General features: G+C 41.3%; 1 protein-coding gene across 1 annotated transcript; it reads left to right on the forward strand.

The window, feature by feature from the left end:
- On the forward strand, positions 1–8,072 carry LOC121560538 (protein Ycf2-like). The gene is made up of 2 exons (XM_045215837.1): positions 1–610; positions 7,855–8,072. Exons 1-2 carry the CDS (start codon positions 193–195, stop codon positions 8,070–8,072), a joined length of 636 nt encoding a protein of 211 aa, XP_045071772.1. The 5' UTR covers positions 1–192.
- The last annotated feature ends 6,158 nt before the right edge of the window (positions 8,073–14,230 follow it).

Below are 14,230 nucleotides of genomic sequence, written 5' to 3' on the forward strand. Positions count from 1 at the left end.
AGCTAGTCAATCACCTCCGTAGCTTCATTGCCAAAAAAACATTGAAGCTCTTTAAACTCTGTCGGTGTATATTAGCCACTGTGTTTTAAACACACTTGTCGTATCTACTTGCTAGTTACCCTATTTAATATTTACGTTGTTGTTAGTCAGCTAGCTAGCTGGCTGGGTAAATTAGCAGTAGCCTAGTCACTAATGCTAACTGGCTATCTAGCTAACATCCCAACCATGAGCTCACTAAGCTACTCTCCTCCTTCTAAAGAAGAGGTCTGCTGGACGGAGAAAGAAGCTCTGGGGCTGAACATTGTCGTGAAAGAGGAGAAGGAAGAGGAGGATGTCACAGTAAAACAAGAAGTAGAGGGTGGTGAGGCTGTTACCGTGAAAGAAGAAGAGAAAGACGTTAAATTGACCGAAGATGAAGAAGCTTTTAGATTGAAAGAGGAGGAGGATGTCACAGTGAAGGAAGAGGGAGACGCGTTCAGAGTGAAAGAGGAGGAGGGGGAGATGACTGTCGCAGTGAAAGATGAGGAAGACATTTTTGGAATAAAGGAAGAGGGGGAGATTACTGTCACATTGGAAGAAGAAGAGGAGACTGGAGATCTGATTAACAACAGTGAGTAATATCTTTAAAATCAGGGGCACAAATTCTGCAGTTGTTGAACCGATGTGTGGTTTTAAAGGGCCATTCTAATTAAGGTCTACCCTTTAATATGTTGTTCTGTAGGAATTGTTAAATCTACAAAGAGTGTGGGGCGGCCAACAAAACGTTAATGGTCAAATGCTTCACATTATATATTTCACTACCTTTGTAAACATCTGAATATCTCTTTCTGTAGTGCTTTACTCAGTGTCTGTGCTTGACATCACATAAAAGCATAAAACAACTCGTGTGTGACTTCAAATGATGAAGTGGACAGAATCAAGACAAAGAAGGATCATTTTGATCTGGATTACATTTATTAAAAAAAGAATTACTACAGGTTATTTAAAATCCTGAAGAGTTTATTGACGCACCCGTGCGTCAATCTAAGTAACATAATAAAAAATAATCTCCATCAAAATCCGTCAGTTGAAGCTAGAGATATTGAGACGCAGCATGGGCTGAGTCTTAATCCACCCCATCTGCCTATGTCGGCCTTCCGCAACTGCGGTGGAAGGTGCCCGAGCTACAGCGGTGTTTATCAGACCATGATACATCCCGAAAATCGATCTTCTCACGGAAACGTCTGTAGCGTCCGAACGGTTTGGCCTAAAAAACTATTATGGAAAATACTTATGGACTATTTTCTTCCGTTTTGCTCCACAACCCCCTCGTCTGAAGGTAACCCGTACAAACAAATGGAAGTAAGGGGTTAAATATTTGTCCAAAAATATTTCCTGAGTTTTCTTATATATCCTAGATATGGGACAGACAGTGGATGAATCAAAATGACCCTCCATTGTTAAAACAGTGGATGAATCAAATGACCCTCCATCGTTAAGACAGTGGATGAATCAAATGACCGTCCATCGTTAAGACAGTGGATTAATCAAATGACCCTCCATCGTTAAGACAGTTGATTAATCAAATGACCCTCCATCGTTAAGACAGTGGATGAATCAAATGCGTTATTATCTAAATATTGAACAAAAATGTGGGCTACAGAGAGAAACAGAATAGTTCAATTTGAAGCCATATGGCATAAAATATTACAAGCACTGGAGATATTCAAAGGCTGAGGAAGGAGAGAAAATCAGATTGAGACACAGGATGGGTGGATATGGTGGGAACATGTGGGTCTGAGCAGGTGGGATGTCAATGTTTTGTAGTAAATGTTTAGTTGTCAATTGTCTTTGTCTAAGTGTCATTGTAGTCAGAAAAATACAATATAATCTTGCAAAAACATACAGTTATCTATTTAAAAATAAATATCCCAAGTAGAGATATTTACGGGTCCAAAAGACAGTTCGAAATTAATTTAGCCAACGAAATAATTTCTACAAAATGAAACAAAACATACATAAAGAACTGGTTGAGATTCTTAAATAGACATTTACATTTGACATTTTAGTCATTTAGCAGACGCTCTTATCCAGAGCGACTTACATCAGCAATTAGGGTTAAGTGCCTTGCTTAGGGGCACATCGACAGATTTTTCACCTAGTCGGCTCGGGATTAGAACCAGCGACCTTTCGGTTACTGGCACAACGCTCTTACCCACTAAGCTACCTGCCGCCCTACAATAGACCTACAATAACAATAATAATAATAAAACTAATCATAAATACGAAAATAAATAAGTACAAATTTGAGAAATTGCATCAAACCTGAATAGCGAGTTGAACAAAGTTCTCATCTTGTTCAGCTAAAACGTTTCTAAGAATTGAAAAATCTGTCGATGTGCCCTTGAGCAAGGCACTTAACCCTAATCAAATCAAATCATCAAATCAAATCAAATGTTATTGGCCACATGCCGAATACAACAGGTGCAGACATTACATTGAAATGCTTACTACAGCCCTTAACCAACAGTGCATTTATTTTTAATAAAAAAGTAGAATAAAACAACAAAAAAGTGTTGAGAAAAAAAGAGCAGAAGTAAAATAAAATAACAGTAGGGAGGCAATATATACAGGGGGGTACGGTGCAGAGTCAATGTGCGGGGGCACCGGCTAGTTGAGGTAGTTGAAGTAATATGTACATGTGGGTAGAGTTAAAGTGACTATGCATAAATAATTAACAGAGTAGCAGCAGCGTAAAAAGATGGGGGTGGGGGCAGTGCAAATAGCCCGGGTAGCCATGATTAGCTGTTCAGGAGTCTTATGGCTTGGGGGTAGAAGCTGTTGAGAAGCCTTTTGGACCTAGACTTGGTACACTCCCGGTACCGCTTGCCGTGCGGTAGCAGAGAGAACAGTCTATGACTAGGGTGGCTGGAGTCTTTGACAATTTTGAGGGCCTTCCTCTGTAAGTCGCTCTGGATAAGAGCATCTGCTAAAATGACTACAAAAATAATAATAACAAAAATAAACCATTCCCCTTGTCGGCTTCTTTTCACTGTAATCTTTCTCCTCTACCTGTCGTTTTAGTATAAGGAAAAAGGCCTCCATCTTCGCAATGAACAGTAACCTAGGCCAAGGCTCCGTTCACTCGCTCCCTCTCTCTCCTCAGCAGATAGCAAGCTCCACGCGGTCATCAGGAGGGGTCCAGTCGGTAAAGACATTTTAATTGCACATACCCCAGACTCGTGGCAATTATATCAGATCCAAGACAAAAGTCAGAATTTGGGACCCAGATCCCGGGTCGGATCTAGGAATTCCGGGTCTGTTAGACCCGTGCAGAACTCTAGCACCAACTCCTCTGTAAAGTACAAATGAACAATAAAAGGGGACATGAATAGCCATGCTAGCCCAATGACGACATGTAGAGAGAAAAGTACAGCCACTAGCTAGCATGTACAGCATTCACAAATCAACACATACAAAGTTAATGACTGACAGGAATACATATCACAATATCATGGTGGGGAAACCATTATAAAACACTGGTAGTAATATCAGGAATGGAACTATTCAGATTCTGGAACTATTCAGATTCTGGAACTATTCAGATTCTGGAACTATTCAGATTCTGGAACTATACAGATTCTGGAACTATTCAGATTCTGGAACTATTCAGATTCTGGAACTATTTAGATTCTGGAACTATACAGATTCTGGACCTATTCAGATTATGGAACTATTCAGATTATGGAACTATACAGATTCTGGAACTATACAGATTCTGGAACTATACAGATTCTGGAACTATACAGATTCTGGAACTATTCAGATTCTGGAACTATTCAGATTCTGGAACTATTCAGATTCTGGAACTATTTAGATTCTGGAACTATACAGATTCTGGATCTATACAGATTCTGGAACTATTCAGATTCTGGAACTATTCAGATTCTGGATCTATACAGATTCTGGAACTATTCAGATTCTGGAACTATTCAGATTCTGGAACTATACAGATTCTGGAACTATACAGATTCTGGAACTATACAGATTCTGGATCTATACAGATTCTGGAACTATTCAGATTCTGGAACTATACAGATTCTGGAACTATTCAGATTCTGGAACTATACAGATTCTGGAACTATACAGATTCTGGAACTATACAGATTCTGGAACTATTTAGATTCTGGAACTATACAGATTCTGGATCTATACAGATTCTGGAACTATTCAGATTCTGGAACTATTCAGATTCTGGAACTATACAGATTCTGGAACTATACAGATTCTGGAACTATACAGATTCTGGAACTATACAGATTCTGGAACTATTCAGATTCTGGAACTATACAGATTCTGGAACTATTCAGATTCTGGAACTATACAGATTCTGGAACTATACAGATTCTGGAACTATTCAGATTCTGGAACTATTCCGATTCTGGAACTATACAGATTCTGGAACTATTTAGATTCTGGAACTATTTAGATTCTGGAAATATACAGATTCTGGAACTATTTAGATTCTGGAACTATTTAGATTCTGGAACTATTCAGATTCTGGAACTATACCGATTCTGGAACTATACAGATTCTGGAACTATTCAGATTATGGAACTATACAGATTATGGAACTATACAGATTATGGAACTATACAGATTCTGGAACTATTCCGATTCTGGAACTATTCCGATTCTGGAACTATTCCGATTCTGGAACTATACAGATTCTGGAACTATACAGATTCTGGAACTATTTAGATTCTGGAACTATGCAGATTCTGGAACTATTTAGATTCTGGAACTATTTAGATTCTGGAACTATTTAGATTCTGGAACTATTCAGATTCTGGAACTATTTAGATTCTGGAACTATTCAGATTCTGGAACTATTCAGATTCTGGAACTATACAGATTCTGGAACTATACAGATTCTGGAACTATACCGATTCTGGAACTATTTAGATTCTGGGGAATTATATCAAATGAAATTCAACACGTGGACTGTTTCAACGTATTTCTGAAGTCTCCAAAAAACTAACATTTCATTATAACATTATTATACTCAAAATGTCAAAGGTTTGTCACACAGTTCCTTAACTGTTGAATGGTAAAGCAAGCATGTATCCAGGTAAGCATTGACAGATTCCAATGGCAAACATAAAGATGGCAGAATTCAGATATGACGTCATTGTTTTTTTCCACAGAGTTTGTAAACTACAATTCAATGTGCCAATAAATCAGCACAATAAACTTTTTTTATTTCTTTATTTTTGGGGCGTCTTGAAGCTAAAATTGTTAATGATGATACAAAAAAAGGAGTAACGTGGAGGAATGTACAATACGGCCAACTTAGCAAAAAAAGGAATTAGTGGTAAGTGCAGACGGCTGCCATCTTTATGCGTCTCCGCCATTGATATTGATGGTATAAAGGTACAAATATTATGAAAATAATAAAAATCTTGAAATCAATGTCAAAATGTCACCCTGAGCGATTTCCTTCCTCTCCAGACAACTGAGTTAGGAAGTTTGTATCTTTGTAGTGACTGGGTGTATTGATACACCGTCCAAAGTGTAATTAATAACTTCACCATGCTCAAAGGGATATTCAATGTATTTTTAAATGTTTTTTTAAAAACCCATCAACCTATAGGCGCCCTTCTTTGGGAGGCATTGGAAAACCTCCCTGGTCTATGTGGTTGAATCTGTGTTTGAAATTCACTGCTCGACCGAGGGACCTTACAGATAATTGTATTGTGTGGGGTACAGAGATGAGGTAGTCCTGACGCTTGTAACGAGTCGCTAGGTGTGGCTGGTAGGAAGGCCACGAAGAGGAACAATGACAGAAGGGGCACAGTTTAAACCAGCCTGGCGGATTTATTAAAAATAAAAAGGTTCACAAAGCTGCTTCTCAAACAGTAACTGAAAACAAAACACTCTCCCCACTCTCTCTCCTTAACTGAACCCAGAGTTATCCTTACTAGCTGGGCTGCTACCCAGATTACCAGCTTCACTTGCGGTCCGGTCACTTCTTCCTGTCGAGAACACAATGTCCAGGACTTCAAACAAATGTCTGTAGAGCTCAGCCTCCGGCGTCCAGCCAGGAGCTCCCCCCGTACTGAACTAAAGCATCCCCTTAAATTCCCCAGGCGTGTTGCAGCTGAACGAGGCTGAGTGGCCTTAGGTGTGGGCGTAGCCCTGCAGCCTAGCTTGCTGGTTGTGGCTGAAATTTATTATGTGACTTGTTAAGCAAATTTGTACTCCTGAACTTATTTGGCTTGCCTTAACAAAGGGGTTGAATACTTAATTGACTCAAGACATTTCAGCTTTTCATTTTGTACTGATTTGTTTAAAAAAACACACACAAAAAACATAGATCCACTTTGCCATTATGGGATATTGTGTGAAGGCCAGTGACACAACATCTCACTATAATCCATATTAAATTCAGGCTGGAACACAACAACATGTGGAACAAGTGGAGAGGTATAAATCCAGAAGTGAAGAGGTATAAATCAGCTATGAAGAACTGTTGAAAACTGTATTTTTTTAGTCATCTTCCAATAGCAGACTGCTATCACCTGTTCTAATCACTGTTCAACTGAAGCCCCATCTTAACTTAACCCCCTTATGTACCATTCTAGCCCCATCTTAACTTAACCCCTTATGTACCATTCTAGACCCATCTTAACTTAACCCCTTATGTACCATTCTAGCCCCATCTTAACTTAACCCTTATGTACCATTCTAGACCCATCTTAACTTAACCCTATGTACCATTCTAGCCCCATCTTAACTTAACCCCTTATGTACCATTCTAGACCCATCTTAAATTAACCCCTTATGTACCATTCTAGCCCCATCTTAACTTAACCCCCTTATGTACCATTCTAGACCCATCTTAACTTAACCCCTTATGTACCATTCTAGCCCCATCTTAACCTTAACCCCTTATGTACCATTCTAGACCCATCTTAACTTAACCCCCTTATGTACCATTCTAGACCCATCTTAACTTAACCCCTTATGTACCATTCTAGCCCCATCTTAACCCTAACCCCTTATGTACCATTCTAGCCCCATCTTAACTTAACCCCTTATGTACCATTCTAGACCCATCTTAACTTAACCCCTTATGTACCATTCTAGACCCATCTTAACTTAACCCCCTTATGTACCATTCTAGACCCATCTTAACCTTAACCCCTTATGTACCATTCTAGCCCCATCTTAACTTAACCCCTTATGTACCATTCTAGACCCATCTTAACTTAACCCCTTATGTACCATTCTAGCCCCATCTTAACTTAACCCCTTATGTACCATTCTAGCCGCATTATGTACCATTCTAGCTCCATCTTAACTTAACCCCTTATGTACCATTCTAGCTCCATCTTAACTTAACCCCCTTATGTCACATTCTAGTAGCAAACCAACAATTGGCCACTAGGTGTCATTATAGTAATTAAAGCGATTCCATATAAATAAACATGTTCCATATATTTATATTCAGTCGTAAATCACCAAAATAAGTTCTATACATATTTTATTTTACATACAAACCAAAATGCTAGGCTGGAAGCATGGGGTGATAATGTCTAGATGATTCTTTCTAGTGGAGATTAGTTTATGAATTGCCTGGCAGGGCTGTGGGACAGTGGATGTGTAGGAATAATTCAAATGGAACTGTTAACAGGCATTACCCGGGATTAACGTGAATAACTAACAGCTATCAACCAATCAGCATCCAGGATCCACATTTTGTTAAATAATGAGGGATCTAGTCTGGATTCAACCTCATAGGAAAACAGTTTTATCATGGAGGTTTCATTCAGGTCTCTGTTTAACTAAATACTCTGTTTTTGTCTTTGGCAGGAGAGAGACCAGACTCTCCCTCTGACAGCAGAAAGAGTCCTTCAGGGAACCAGACCCAGAGACGCCTTAACCAGCGATGCCACACCACTGCTCCCAGTGTAATATGGGTTTTAAGTGGTTATGGGAAGCTAAAAAAGAGCATGAAAGGAAACACACAGGAGAAAAGCCCTTCCAATGCTCCCAGTGTGGAAATAGATTCTCACGATCACATGACCTAAAATCACATGAGAGGACGCACACAGGGGAAAAAACCACACAATTGCTCCCAGTGTGGAAAGCTTTTTTCCCGTTTAGATAACCTGAACAAACATAAGAGAATACACTCTGGAGAGAAGCCTTACTCCCTGTTCCCATTGTGGAAAGAATTTTAGGTTGTCAGATAACCTGAAGTCGCATGAGAGGACGCACACAGGGGAGAAACCTTACCATTGCTCCCTGTGTGGAAAGGATTTTACCAAGTTAGGGGAACCTGAAAGATCATGAGAAGAAACACACAGGAGAAAAGCCTTACCACTGCTCCAAGTGTGGAAAGAGATTTTCAACATCATCGGACCTAATAAAGCATGAGCAGACACATACAGGGGAGAAATCTTACCATTGCTCACAGTGTGGAATTAGTTTTTACGATCACATGACCTAAAATCACATGAGAGGACGACACAGGGGAAAAAACCACACAGTTGCTCCCAGTGTGGAAAGTGTTTTTGCATTTAGGGAACCTGAACAAACATAAGAAAATACACTCTGGAGAGAAGCCTTACCCCTGTTCCCATTGTGGAAAATTCTTTAGGTTGTTAGATAACATGAAGGCGCATGAGAGGACGCACACAGGGGAGAAACGTTACCATTGCACCCTGTGTGGAAAGAGATATGCACGATCATATGACCTAAAATCACATAAAAGGACCCACACAGGGGAAAAAACCACACAATTACACACACAGGGGAAAAACCACACAATTGCTCCCAGTGTGGAAATAATTTTACCCAGTTAGAGAACCTGTTGCCATTGTGGAAATAAATTTTCAGGATCACATTACCTAAATTCACATCAAATCAATATGTATTTATACAGCACATTTCAATCAATGTGCTTTACAGAAGAAAAAAAATGAACAATTTTTTTTTAAAATTAAATATTTACTACACAAACATAAGATAAAAAACTAAAGAATAACTAAAGAAAATGAAGGACTAAAAAGCTCCCTGAGGAAAAGCAAAGCTAAAATGGTGTGTCTTAAAATCTCTTTTAAATATGTCCACAGTTTCGTTCCCCCTCAGGTTCTCTGGCTATTCCAGAGGCTGGGAGGCATAGTAACTAAAGGCTGCCTCTCCATGCCTCTTGGTCCTGGGCTTTGGGATAGTTAAAAAGGCCAGTGCCAGAGGACCTGTGGGACCTACTGGGTACATAACTCAAAAGCATTTCTGACGTGTATTGGGGTGCACAATCGTGGATTGATTTAAAAACCAATAGAATCATCTTTAAATTAATTCTAAAACTCACAGGCAGCCAGTGCAGAGACCTTAAAACCGGTGTAATGTGTGCTCTCCGTCTGGTCTTGGTCAGTACCCGTGCTGCAGCATTCTGGATGTTTTGCAGTTGACCAATGGCTTTCTTGGGTAGACCAGACAGGAGAGCATTACAGTAGTCAAGCCTGCTTGTAATAAAAGCATGGATGAGTCTCTCTGTATCAGCCTGAGAGAGAAACGGCCGCACCTTGGCAATGTTCCTCAGGTGGTAAAAATCTATTTTGGTCACATTCCTAATGTGTGATTCAAAAAATTGAGTTCAGAAACTAAAATAACCTGGTGTTTTTATGCCTGTGAATTAACATGTGACTAGATTCTCTGTGCTTTGGCTCCAACAATAATTACCTCAGTCTTGTCTTGATTTAGCTGGAGGAAGTTGTGAACCATCCAAGTATTTAAATCAGTCATACAGTCTAATAATTTATCTGTGGAGCTAAAATCCTCTGGAGACACAGAAATGTAAAGTTGTGTATCGTCTGAGTAGCAGTGAAAATCAATGCTGTGCTTTCTGATAATGCTGCCAAGGGGTAACATATATAAACTGAACAGTACCGGACCCAAAATCGAACCTTGTGGAACACCACATGTGATATGTATTTTCTCTGAGCCATGTTCACCAAGGGGTGACAAAAAACTATCGACTGGTTAAATAGGTCCTAAACCAATTTAGAACTGGACTGGAGAGGCCAACCCACCTCTCCAGTCTGTCCAGAAGGACATCATGGTCAACCACCTCTCCAGTCTGTCCAGAAGGACATCATGGTCAACAGAGGCCAACCACCTCTCCAGTCTGTCCAGAAGGACATCATGGTCAACAGAGGCCAACCACCTCTCCAGTCTGTCCAGAAGGACATCATGGTCAACAGAGGCCAACCACCTCTCCAGTCTGTCCAGAAGGACATCATGGTCAACAGAGGCCAACCACCTCTCCAGTCTGTCCAGAAGGACATCATGGTCAACAGTGTCGAATGCAGCACTTAAATCCAACAGTAAAAGGACAGAGAGCTGTTTGCCATCTGTGTTGGCTCTAAGGTCGGTGTACTTAGAAAGCATGCTTCCCTTTTCTCGCAGCTGAGCTAACAGCCGGAGGATCTCTTCCCTAAGATGCTTGATAGTGGTGCATTTAGGGCAGACATCTCTGTCCATTTTCCAGTTCCACCTTCTCTTCATCTTGTGATTGTGTGGAAATCATCTCACACCTGAAGCATTTGTGCCCAGCTGGGGATTAAAATAACGGTGGGCTAGCACTGCTAGCGTTTGCCTGCTCAATGTTAATGACGGCTAGCAGCTAATTGCTATTTAACAGGAATCCGGGACACAAACGTGCGGTCCCAGCCATAAAGGCTGACCGTGTCGCGGAGCCAGCTAGCAAAACAAACTTTAGCTATGATTAAAAACTATCTCATAAAAACAACAAGTGTAGACAGTACACTGTTCTGTTGCACGCTCTGATGACGTCTGAATTTTTCTATTATTTTATTTTATGGAATATTAAAACATACAATCTATCTGCAGTAAAGCCGCTCAACATTTACATTACATTCAGTCATCTAGCAGACACTCCCATCCAGAGCAACCCACAGGAGCAACTAGGGTCAAGCCCCGTCCAAGGGCACGTCGACAGATCTCCCACCAAGTCAAATCGGGGACCCGAACCAGCAACCTATCGGCCACCGGCCCAAGCTCCCAACCGCCAGGCCACCAACCCTCCAAGATCCCCCCCACAGTTCCCCGAGAGCTGCCCCTCAACCATCCCTCCAAGCCACCGTCCCACAATGCACCAACAACCAACCGTTGCCCCTCAGTGTCATTCAAACCTACTTTTAGTTTTGTTTATTTTTATATTGGGCAGACAGACCAGGTCCCTACCTCCTCCTGCTGCCACCTGCCTCAGACCAGTTCCCTACCTCCTCCTGCTGCCACCTGCCTCAGACCAGTTCCCTACTTCCTCCTGCTGCCACCTGCCTCTTCCATTTTTGGGGTAATGCTGTAATCAATTGGTTGTAATCTTGGATTGAGCAGACCATCCCATACAATTCTGATAACTCCATGAAAGACATAACTCTACCATTCCAATTTACAATATCATTTAAAAACAAAATACCCTTTTCAAACATATTTTCCATACAGGTCTTTTATCAACAAGCACATTTGAGTTCAAGCCCAATTTTTTTTTTTTTACGTTTGTTCCATCTTTTCTGGGGGATGAAATTTAAATTGTAACCAGATCAGCAATGCTTGTTTGAAAAAGAGAGATACTTTGAACAAGGTTTCATTTTCAATTAATCGAAAATTAGACATTGCAATCTACACACAAAGGCAAAAATTCCATTTTGTAAACAATGGATGAGCTTTTCTTAGTAATCTGCTTGAGAACCATTTAGGGTTTGTATAAGTGAAGATTTTAGAGAGAGGTTTAGTGCTTTTATATTTAATCATCTCAACTCACCCAGTTGATATTCATTATATAGATAGGTACGCTTGTCTGGTTTAGCATCCCAGATAAAGCAAAATATTTTTTGCTCATATGATTTGAAAAAAATGCAACATCAGGAGTAGCCATCAGTAAGTGAGTAAACTGAGATATGACTAAGGAGGTAATCAGTGTAATTGTTCCATAAATAGACAGGTATTTACTTCTCCATGGTTGCAGGATCTTTGTCTATTTTTACTAGTTTTCTATTGAAATTCATTGTGGAGAAACTCATTTACATATTCTGTGTTATGAATACCAAGTATGTCTTATTCACCGTCAGCCCATTTTATAGGTAAACTGCAGGGTAATGTAAAAGTTGTATTTTTTAAAGATCCAATACGTTATGTCTCCCGAGTGGCGCAGTGGTCTAAGGCACTGCATCGCAGTGCTAGCTGTGCCACTAGAGATCCTGGTTTGAATCCAGGATCTCTGTCGTAGCCGGCCGCGACCGGGAGACCCATGGGGCGGCGCACAATTGGCCCAGCGTCGTCCAGGATAGGGGAGGGAATGGCCGGCAGGGATGTAGCTCAGTTGGTAGAGCATGGCGTTTGGAACGCCAGGGTTGTGGGTTCGTTTTCCACGGGGGGCCAGTATAATTTTTTTAAATGTTAAAATAAAACATTGTATGCACTCACTAACTGTAAGTCGCTCTGGATAAGAGCGTCTGCTAAATGACTAAAAATGTAAATATAAATGTAATATGGTACACATCATCATCAGGGTTTAGTCCAGAGGGGTCAGAAAAGTTATCTTCAACGAGACGTAGCAGGGATCTAGCTTGAGGACTTAATATAAAACCTGAATCATTGGCATACATGGACATCTTTTGTTTTTAAGCATTGGATTTCTAATACTCTAATGTTGTTATTTGATCTAATTTTTAATAGCTAGCATTTCGATGGCCATAACGAATAGATTTTACATTTAACATTTTAGTCATTTAGCAGACGCTCTTATCCAGAGCGACTTACAGTTAGTGAGTGCATAATATTTTTTTTTTTCATTATATAAATAGGTACGCTTTAAGATATGGTGACAGAGGACACCCTTGTTTAACTCCTCTTGACAGTACAAAACGAAGTAGCTACTATTTACTATTTTACACCTGGGGTTCCTATACATTACTTTTACCCATTTTATAAGATACTCACTGAAATTGAAAAAATCCAGGCATTTATATATAAAATCCAGTTTTTACTTTATCAAAGGCCTTTTCAGAATCCGCTATGAATACCAGGCCTGGCTTCTTAGATGTTTCATGATGTTCTATTATTTCTAGTAGTTGTCGTATATTATCTCCAATGTATCATCCATGTAAAAAACCTGTCTGATCGGGATGAACAATACCTGGGTAAAAACCTTTTTAATTCTGAGTGCTATGTGCATTTCGCTAGTATTCTTGCATCACAACATTGAAGTGTAAGAGGCCTCCAGTTTTTTTTTCGGTGGACTGGATCTTTATTTTTGCCATCTGGATCTTGTTTTATTAATAGTGAAATCAGACCTTCCTGCTGAGTACCTGTCAGACTACCATTTCTATAGGAGTTAAAACAAGCTAATAAAGGAGCTTTGAGTATATAAAAAGGCTTGATATACCTCTACCGGTATGCCATCAAGCCCTGGTGCCATCTAGCCCTGGTGCCATCTAGCCCTGGTGCCATCTAGCCCTGGTGCCATCTAGCCCTGGTGCCATCAAGCCCTGGTGCCATCTAGCCCTGGTGCCATCTAGCCCTGGTGCCATCTAGCCCTGGTGCCATCTAGCCCTGGTGCCATCAAGCCCTGGTGCCATCTAGCCCTGGTGCCATCAAGCCCTGGTGCCATCAAGCCCTGGTGCCATCTAGCCCTGGTGCCATCTAGCCCTGGTGCCATCTAGCCCTGGTGCCATCTAGCCCTGGTGCCATCTAGCCCTGGTGCCATCTAGCCCTGGTGCCATCTAGCCCTGGTGCCATCTAGCCCTGGTGCCATCTAGCCCTGGTGCCATCAAGCCCTGGTGCCATCAAGCCCTGGTGCCATCTAGCCCTGGTGCCATCTAGCCCTGGTGCCATCAAGCCCTGGTGCCATCAAGCCCTGGTGCCATCTAGCCCTGGTGCCATCTAGCCCTGGTGCCATCTAGCCCTGGTGCCATCTAGCCCTGGTGCCATCTAGCCCTGGTGCCATCAAGCCCCTGGTGCCATCTAGCCCTGGTGCCATCAGCCCTGGTGCCATCTAGCCCTGGTGCCATCTAGCCCTGGGGCCATCAAGCCCTGGTGCCATCTAGCCCTGGTGCCATCTAGCCCTGGTGCCATCAAGCCCTGGTGCCATCTAGCCCTGGTGCCATCTAGCCCTGGTGCCATCAAGCCCTGGGGCTTTCCCAGACTGATAGGATTTAAT

This window comes from Coregonus clupeaformis, unplaced genomic scaffold (genome assembly GCF_020615455.1).
Source record: "Coregonus clupeaformis isolate EN_2021a unplaced genomic scaffold, ASM2061545v1 scaf0530, whole genome shotgun sequence".
In the NCBI taxonomy this organism is placed as follows: Eukaryota; Metazoa; Chordata; class Actinopteri; order Salmoniformes; family Salmonidae; genus Coregonus; species Coregonus clupeaformis.

Bases quoted from the DNA above. Each gene is read 5' to 3' on its own strand.
- LOC121560538 (XM_045215837.1), top strand. From the start codon at position 193: ATGCTAACTGGCTATCTAGCTAACATCCCAACCATGAGCTCACTAAGC. The intron at 611-7,854 runs GTGAGTAATATC...TGTCTTTGGCAG, and splicing joins TGGAGATCTGATTAACAACA to GAGAGAGACCAGACTCTCCC.